The 9,486-nt window shown below is 43.1% G+C and overlaps 1 protein-coding gene across 1 annotated transcript; it reads left to right on the plus strand.

The window, feature by feature from the left end:
- Positions 1-1,717: 1,717 nt before the first annotated feature.
- LOC134928878 (putative nuclease HARBI1) lies at positions 1,718-4,310 on the plus strand. Its single transcript, XM_063924823.1, has 4 exons — positions 1,718-2,362; positions 2,446-2,818; positions 3,128-3,149; positions 4,144-4,310. Exons 1-3 carry the CDS (start codon positions 1,777-1,779, stop codon positions 3,129-3,131), a joined length of 963 nt encoding a protein of 320 aa, XP_063780893.1. The 5' UTR covers positions 1,718-1,776; the 3' UTR covers positions 3,132-3,149; positions 4,144-4,310.
- Positions 4,311-9,486: the final 5,176 nt, after the last annotated feature.

A 9,486-nucleotide genomic window follows, 5' to 3' on the forward strand; every position in this document is an offset into this window, starting at 1 on the left:
CATCTCCTGCTCTGCAATGCGGTCCATCTCTGCTGCGATTTGCTCACGAGAAGCCATGTTTGCGATGACGTGTGTACGCCGAGGTGTGTGCTTATTTATACCTACGTGCGTCGCGTTAATTCACACAGGTGTACAATGTTAATCTGGTTACTGATTGCACTGCTTATTTAAGGGCCTACTTTGCACGCTGTGAGTGTAGGTAGTTTGGAGTTTCTTGCACTGTTGAGTTTGTTGGCTTGTGCGTGAAGGTGCTATAGGATTTTTCCAAGTGAGTAATTGTCAAGCATACATTTGTCCTTTCGTTTGCGTTTAGAATATAGACAGTGTAGCATTTTGTCTGCGAATTTACGTTTGTGAGTATTCTGGAATTCGTCTTGTTGTTTTTTTTTTTTTTTTAAAGTTTTTATTTTATGTTGATTGTTTGTTAGTCTTTTTTACACATATATATTTTGCTAGTCCATTTGTGCAAATAAACCTGTGCTTCATTGCTTTTACTGTCATTTTTGGTCTCTTGTAGGAGAATTGTTTTGGGTGACGTAACCCGAGTCTATTATTTCAAATTTGTGTGCTATATAACACAAATTGGTCCTTTCTTTATTTTGGATCAGGTAAGTTCCCTTGGCCTGTGTTGGTGCCTGTTTGTGTTAATGGTCTGTATGTTGTTTTTGACTGTCATTTTTGGTCTCTTGTAGGAGAATTGTTTTGGGTGACGTAACCCGAGTCTATTATTTCAAATTTGTGTGCTATATAACACAAATTGGTCCTTTCTTTATTTTGGATCTGGTAAGTTCCCTTGGCCTGTGTTGGTGCCTGTTTGTGTTAATGGTCTGTATGTTGTTTTTGACTGTCATTTTTGGTCTCTTGTAGGAGAATTGTTTTGGGTGACGTAACCCGAGTCTATTATTTCAAATTTGTGTGCTATATAACACAAATTGGTCCTTTCTTTATTTTGGATCTGGTAAGTTCCCTTGGCCTGTGTTGGTGCCTGTTTGTGTTAATGGTCTGTATGTTGTTTTTGACTGTCATTTTTGGTCTCTTGTAGGAGAATTGTTTTGGGTGACGTAACCCGAGTCTATTATTTCAAATCTGTGTGCTATATAACACAAATTGGTCCTTTCTTTATTTTGGATCTGGTAAGTTCCCTTGGCCTGTGTTGGTGCCTGTTTGTGTTTGTTCAAAGTGTTTTGATAATGTTTGTTTTCCATCTTGTTAATAAATGCTATGTTTTTTACCAGGATTGATCAGCAAAGTAGTGTTGTTCTTGGCTGGACTAGCTACTAAAGGGCTAACTTTTTGTTTGTTTTATTGTAATTTTTTAAACCAATTAGTCATTATTTTTTAGTAGGTGTTTGTGATGTGTTTGATGCAGTGTTTTTTTTTAAATACTATTTTTAACATTTACAATTTAACATATGTAGCTTTCATCCAAAAAATAATTTTGTTTATCTTTTTTGTGATAATATTCCTTTTGTTCCTGAATTGAACTCAGAAAAAATGTCTTACGCTCCTGCAGTAAGTTGACACCCCCTTTTTTTAAAAAAAATTTTGGTTGTATATTTTTGGGACTTTGTTTTTGTCTTATTCAACCTTTTTTTGTTTTATTTTTTAAAGTGTGTGATGTTAATATTTATTGCTGCCGAAGCCCTACCTCCCCAACCCACGCCAGCACTCCCACCCCAACCGCCAGCCCCACAACCACAACCGGCTCCTCATCAACCAAGGCAACGGAGGCGTGCTAGGCCACCAATTTTCCGACCCCGTGTCCTACTTTTTGGGATGCCAGATGATGTGGTTGTACGTAGATACAGGCTGCCACCACATCTAATCCTAGACACTCTCTCCATAATAGAGAGTGATCTGGAGTCTGAAATTCGGTATCCTACAGCAATACCACCATTGACACAATTCCTTGCTGTGTTACATTTTTTGGCTACAGGCTCTTATCAGCATGTGGTAGGAGACCTGGTTGGCATGTCGCAGGGCCAGTTCAGTAAGGTCCTGCGGCGTGTCTGCCAGGCTTTCCTAAAGCGTGTGAAGCAATTTATTGCTATGCCTTTGGATGTTGGTGCCCTAGATGTGGTGAAGCGGCAATTTGAGGAAGGTGGTAGTCGCTTCCCACATGTTATTGGGGTTGTGGATGGCACACATGTAGCTATTCAGCCACCAAAACATAATGAAGAAATTTATAGAAACAGGAAACTGTTTCATTCTCTGAATGTAATGGTTGTTTGTGGGCCATCCCTCCAGATCCTTTCCCTGAATGCAAAGTTTACTGGAAGTTCCCATGATGCGTATGTCATTAGACAATCAGGGATATGGCACAGATTAAGATCAAGTCAACGAGCAGACATGTGGTTATTGGGTGAGTTGTTGCACAATTTTGTGTAAAATTTTTTAATTTTTTAAAAAATAGACTATTTCTAAGTTTGGTTTATCATCAAACAGGAGACCGTGGATATCCTTGCACCCCCTGGCTCATGACTCCTTACCGTAATCCCAGGCCAGGACCACAGACGGCATTTAACTCCGCGCTTACTGCCACTAGGCAGCTGGTGGAGCGCACAATTGGGGTCCTTAAAGGGCGGTTTCGTGTGCTCCACCGCACTGGTGGCGACATCATGTATTCGCCGGAGATGGCAAGTAAACTAGTGGTCCTGTGCGCTATACTACACAACATCGCGGTAAGGAGTAGCGTAGAGCTTCCTCAGACAGAGGAATTGCCTGATGAGGAGCCAGGGGTTGTCCGACACTTCGGTGGGGGGAGTGTTACACGGAGGGGGAGCCAAGTCAGGGCAAGCATTGTTGCGGAATATTTCAGGTATAGTGTTTTAAGTTTCTCTTTTTTAATCAAAATAAAACCACAGTATGCTTTTGTATTTTGATTAATTTTGTCCTTTTGTTTGCTATTGTAAGGCCATTGGGTAATTATTTTTTGCCTTTGGAATATGTAATATTTATTTGCCACTAAATCCGTTAACACGTTAAGCTTACAATGTGTTATTTGCAAAAACAATACTGTGATGTTGCTAAATAGTGTCCTTATTTGTTTTCTATCCTAAAATCCTGTTTATTTCAACAAACACACAAACAAATGAAACTTAATGTTGTCCACTTTGTGACTGTCCAGCTGAATGATCACACAAACTGTGGTGAGTACACAGATATGTATCTGAATTTACCCAAAACTGTGTGTGTGTCTGTGTCTGTTTGTTTTGTTTTATGTTTTAATTTTTTTAAAATTCCTTCTGCGAATGCGTATTTCCGCTCGTGCTAATTAACACTCTGCTCTTCCCAGCATTGCAAAGATCAATAAAGTTATTAGAAATTACAGCATAGATTTTGGACCAATCACATGCTAGCAGACACTATAAATATATGCCCAAATAAGGAAAACGCCATTGCCATGATGCGTGCGGCACCTTTCACCAGGCAGGAGCTCCGCGTCCTGGTTGCGGTGATGGACCGCCGCGTAGGCCGCGTTGGGCGCTTCATCCCAAATCGGGTTAAGCGCGAGGTCTTTGCGGAGGTCCGCCGCCTGCTGCGTTCTCGCGTCCGCAGCAGGCGGACAATAATACAGTTGGAGAGGAGATGGAGTGATCTCCGCAGGAGGACTCCAGAGCTGTTGGCGGAGATCCGGCAGCAAATCCGCGCAATGCATGCACGCAGTAAGTTACATTACATAAGATTAATAGCATAAATTGTGCAAATTTACACTAAGTGGTAGGCTAATTGCAACACTGAGTGAACATTTTTTTACAATAGGACAGTGTGTGTGGTTAGGGCAAACAGTACTGACTGTAGCAAAATGTCACCAAACAAGTGCATGTTTTCCTGAAAAAAAAACCAGGCAGGAAACTGTACCAAAAAACTTGATCAGTGCTGTCTATAAAATAAGGTGGCTTGAATAGTGATCTGGTGATGTTGCCTAGACCAATCAATATGACTCAATGGAATAGATTAAGGAATGAGCGTCCAAATAATTGTTTGGACTCATTTAGTTTGCTGTGGGCAACATGAAGAGGATTTTTTTTTTTTTTTTTTTAAACCACTGTGTCTTTTACATGGAACAGAACAGTGAAATTTACAATTGTTTAGTATGTAATTTAACATGCAAATTAAATTTTAACACAAATATCATTATAGGACGACCACAACGGCAAGCAACACATGAGGCACCATCTCAGCCCCCTTCCCCTTCTCACTCCCCCTCCACTTCCCAGTCCCCCTCCCCTTCTCACTCCCCCTCCCCTTCCCAATCCCCCTCAGCTTCCCAGTCCCCCTCAGCTTCCCAATCCCCCTCTGCTTCCCAGTCCCCCTCAGCTTCCCAGTCCCCCTCAGCTTCCCAATCCCCCTCTGCTTCCCAGTCCCCCTCAGCTTCCCAGTCCCCCTCAGCTTCCCAATCCCCCTCAGCTTCCCAGTCACCCTCAGCTTCCCAGGCCCACTCCACTTTCCACTCCCCTTCTCACCCCACCTCTCCTTCTCTTTCTGTGACCCCTTCTCCTCCTTCCCATACCCCTTCTCCTTCAACTTCCAAATCACCTTCTCAGCCCCCCTCACCCTCTATTGGCCTAACATTCTCTCCGCCCCCCTCGCCCTCTCAATCAGACCCACCCTCTGAAATAACATCCCCAATCCCTCCTCCTTCCCCCATCCAGCCTCCTTCCCCCATCCCTCCTCCTTCCCCAATCCCTCCTCCTTCCCCCATCCAGCCGCCTTCCCCCATCCAGCTGGCATCACCACCCAGCGAATGGGCTGAAGAAGCCCCAGATGGGCTAAGTGACAATGTTGTGGAGGAAAGTAAGTGTTTTTACATTTTTACAATAATGATTACCTACTTAGACTTACAATCTCAAAACATGCCCTGTTGTACTGTTGGGAATACGCTACCAAGGGGAAAAAAAAGAGTTATTATTCATGGTGTACATGTTGCATTGAATTTTTAAAGAGTGTCATTATATGTAGTGTTATGTGTGCAATGTTTTGTGTGTCCACTCTAGGTCGACACTCATTAGTTCAACAGGGTTGCCAGGACAACATGGTTTATCTGTGCTCAGTTTTGATGGTAACATTTCTACTTAAGTGGAGTTCTCTTTAACATGGGACGTTGCCCATAGCAACCAATAAGATTATAGTTTAAATTTGTAAGTCCACTTTTACAAGATAATATTTTTATTTTTATTGGTTGCTATGGGCAACGTCCCTTCTTAAATAGAACTCCAGTAGTAATAAATGTACCCCATGGTGTGGTCCACTTTCTTGTAATAAACAAAAAAAGATTGCTGAGCAGGCTTGTGTGTTGTTCTGCTACTGATTTATCTTGAAAACAGCCATGATGTCGTCACTTAGGAATTAAAGCAGGCCTCTCCAAACTGTGGACATACAGCTGCTGAGAAACTACACATTCCAGCATGCCCTGACACCGTTTTGCATTCTCTGTCCCCAAAACTGTGTCAAGGCATGCTGGTCTATGTAGTTTCACAACAGCTGGAGGGCATCAGTTTGGCCAGGCCTGCATTAAAGTGTGCTTTGTGCCCTGCTTGTATAATAGGTAATGTGAGTAAGTTATTAATGTTTTCTTTGACTCTTCTTTTCAGATTCTGCAGTTGGAGATCCCAGCACTTTGCCTGAACTTTTAGGGCGGCTGAAAGCCCATTTAAGGGAAGTGTTAGCAGATATCGAGGCAATAGAAAAAAATCTGTGATTTTTTTTTTTTAATTTTGTTAAAAGTTTCTTTAAAAAAAAAAAAAAAAATTTAAAAAATAATAAAATTGTTGAAGTTAAGTGGGTGTTGTGCTTATTTATGCTATAAAGGAACAGCACATTGCCTTGCAGAAATTGGTGACCTTAAACAGTTCACACATCTTACTTAAGCTTAAAAAAAAAAATATAAAACACAAAATTCTACACACACAAAACTCGTTAGGAGGTTATGGTTTTTAAATACATGAAAAGACATTTATTCACACACTACACATATACACAATACTTCAAACATTTGCATTATAACAATAAAAATTACAATATCTATATTTTACAAATTTAAACAACAATGTTTCTGGCCAATTAGAGCTACAAAGTGTTCTTCTGGTTTACTTTGGAGACTTAATTGGTCAGGACCATTGACATTAATTACACTAATTGGGTTCGTAATTGAGGAGGGCTTGTGGACTTTTAACATAAAGGTGTAATTCCACTGAATAGGGGAAAAAAAAGCATTGTGGTGCGTTTGTCCACAAAAGTGTGCACTTTTAACATGGATGGGTAAATATACTAAAACTTAGTAATTTTACGATGAAGTATGTGTTAATGCGATAGTTTCGCAATGCTGCGATGGTTTCGCATTGCTGCGATGTCATTTGGCGTACGCCCACTTTGTGTAATACTGCGTACGAATGTGCAAAAATACGTTGGGGGCGGATGTTCGCAAATTTACTACACTTACGCAACTTTGCGAATATGTTGTGCGAACGAAAAACTTAGCGACCAACTCGGAATGACCCCCATTAATCCCATAAGTACCAACTACATTACCTGTCTAATATTGGTAGCCTAATGGGTTTAAACACCTGGCAGGCATATTAAATGCCTTCTGTCACTCTTGGAGGTCAATTCAGTTAGGTGTGTATTAGTCGTGGCCGCGGATAAGTGCTATAAATCGCAATTACGGTCCTTCCAGTCTGGCAAAACGAGTTTTATGGTAAGAACTTACCTTTGTTAAATAGGATTTTGGTACCTACCGGTAAATCCTTTTCTCTTAGTCCGTAGAGGATGCTGGGGATTCCAAAAGGACCGTGGGGTATAGACGGATCCGCAGGAGCTTGGGCACACTATAAAGACTTAAACTGGGTGTGAACTGGCTCCTACCTATATGCCCCTCCTCCAGACCTCAGTTAGAAAACTGTGCCCAGGAGAGATGGACAATTTCGAGGAAAGAATTTATTGTTATAAACACGGTGAGTGTCATACCAGCTCACACCTCAAACACACCGTAGAACGTGGCATTCAGTAGAATACCAGCCAACGGCATGAACAAAACACAGCCATATGCTGAGAGAATATGTAACACAACCCGTGTGTCCACAGAAGCAAAAATACGACCCTGCATGCTATGTCATGAACAACGGTAGCAACCGCCAGACAGAGAAGACACACCACCAGGGTGTAACCAAAAGCAATAACTGCAGACCCCGTACGCACTGGGACAGGCGCCCAGCATCCTCTACGGACTAAGAGAAAAGGATTTACCGGTAGGTACCAAAATCCTATTTTCTCATACGTCCTAGAGGATGCTGGGGATTCCAAAAGGACCATGGGGTTTATACCAAAGCTCCAAAATGGGCGGGAGAGTGCGGACGACTCTGCAGCACCGAATGAACAAACATAAGGTCCCCAAAAATTAGGGTATCAAACTTGTAGAGCATCGCAAAAGCGTTTGACCCTGACCAAGAATCCGCTCGGCAAAGTTGAACCGCCGAGACTCCTCGGGTATTCGCCCAAGAGCCCATCTTCCCAAAAGAAGGAACCTCCACCGACTTCGGTGACGGCAAAGCAGCCGTAGAACGAACATGCCAAACCGCATCACAGATTCAGCATGTAACAAACTGCATAACGCAGTCTCCCAAAGTAAGCTGGGAACATACCAGACAAACAGGGCCTCTGTTTCTCCAAACTGAGCCAAATTGATGACTTACATACTCAAATCCCTGGCTAGATCAAGGGAATTTGAACCAGCTAATGCCTAAGTAACCCCCGGCATCAAAATAGGCCGATTTCTGCGAAACCCAGAAACCACTCTTGGTAGAACTACCAACCTAGTACTCAATTCCTCTCTATCCACCTGAAAGATCAAACAAGGCTCTTGTGAGACAAAACCACCACTTCCGACACCCGCCTTGCGGAAGTCAAAGTCAAAAGCCTGACCACTTTCCAAAAGAGAAATTTCGTAAAGAAACTTATTAGGCTTGCCTCCACATCGGCTTGTAAAGTATGGATAAGCACGACCTAGCTGAAAGTCCTCCATAGGAGCCTTCCTGGATACACACCGAGACACATAATTACTCCAACAACGGTGGTAACGCTGTGCCGTCAGTTCTTTCCTAGCCTGAAGAATTGAAGAAACGACTTCACTGGGAACACCCATTCGGCTTAGGATACGACATTCAACCGCCCCGCCGTTAGATGCAGCCGCGGTAAGTCCTGATACACGCCCCGATCTTGTTGTAACATTACCTCACGTAAAGGAAGAGGGCAGTAATTTTCTATGAGTAAACCATGAAAAACTGGATAGCCAACCCTCTCTGGTTAGACCGGATTTCAGAGGATCATCGGAACCATCATCTTACGCTTACCACTGTCAGAAAGGTGAAAGCGGAGAGGCCACCTAGACCGACTAAAAACACCCACGGTGTCACAAGGATGTCTGCTGCTATATCCTGAGTGTCCCTTAACCTGGAACAATCTCCTCGAGGCCTCTCGTTGAGGCGAGATGCCAACATGTCCAATTGCGACACTCCACAAAGACTTGTCACGTCTGGGAAAGCTTCTCGATGATGACAGTATTTTTCCCGGCTGGATATCATGTCCGCAAAGGAAATCTATTTCTCCGTCGTTTACCTCCGGAACGAAGACTGCTAACATAGAGTTTACCAGACTTCCCCCTCAACTGCAAACTGTGCATCTTCTGCCATTCCGCTTTTTCCTTGTTCCGCCCTAGCGGCTTACTTACGCCATTGCTGACAAGTCTTCTGGCAGAATTAACACGGGCAGAACACGAATAATACGTTCGTCTAAAATAGCTCTTAATTCAAGAAAGCTTACAGCAGACAAGTTTCCCAACTTGACCTCATCCTCTGGAAATACGTCCCTTGCAAAGGACTGCTCCCCAGCTTCGGAGATCTATATGCACGGACACCAGGATCTAAACCTGGATCCCTAACCTTCATTCCTCTAGAAGGAAAGAACCGAGCAGACACCACAGGAGCGATGTCCTGGCCGTTTTGATTATATTCCAGTGCCTGCGCAGGTGAGACCCGGACCACATTTCCAACTGGTCCCATGAAAACCACTCTGGTATTAGACCTGCTCTCCGAAAAAGGCCTCTTATGCCGCATCCATCTGTCTTATTAATGGAACCTATTGATGAGGTGTCACCTCAAAGCCGATCCAACTCTAGATCCTCAGACCTCTTTCCACAGGAAAAACACCGAACCTTAACCGGTCAGTATCTACTCTGAAACCCACTTCTGACATCTGCGTCGTTGGGAACAACAGGCCAATTCCTGCGCCGAAGAACAGTCAGAGATAAACAACGATATGCACCCTTTTTACAGGGACAACCAGACAATGTCCTGAACGTGACGCACCTCTGTATGGCGTCGCGTGTTACCTCCCCTTCCATAGGGGAGATGCAAAATCTATTAGAAAAAACAGTAAGGGGAAACAACCGTAACTCAGAATGTTCCCCTTTGGCTTCTATAAATAACTCAC

Source organism: Pseudophryne corroboree, chromosome 5 (assembly GCF_028390025.1).
Source record: "Pseudophryne corroboree isolate aPseCor3 chromosome 5, aPseCor3.hap2, whole genome shotgun sequence".
Lineage (NCBI taxonomy): Eukaryota > Metazoa > Chordata > Amphibia > Anura > Myobatrachidae > Pseudophryne > Pseudophryne corroboree.

Excerpts from the sequence above, each read along its gene's own strand:
- LOC134928878 (XM_063924823.1), top strand. The coding sequence starts at position 1,777 with ATGCCAGATGATGTGGTTGTACGTAGATACAGGCTGCCACCACATCTA. Across the intron at positions 2,363-2,445 it reads AGCAGACATGTGGTTATTGG|GAGACCGTGGATATCCTTGC; the intron begins GTGAGTTGTTGC and ends ATCATCAAACAG.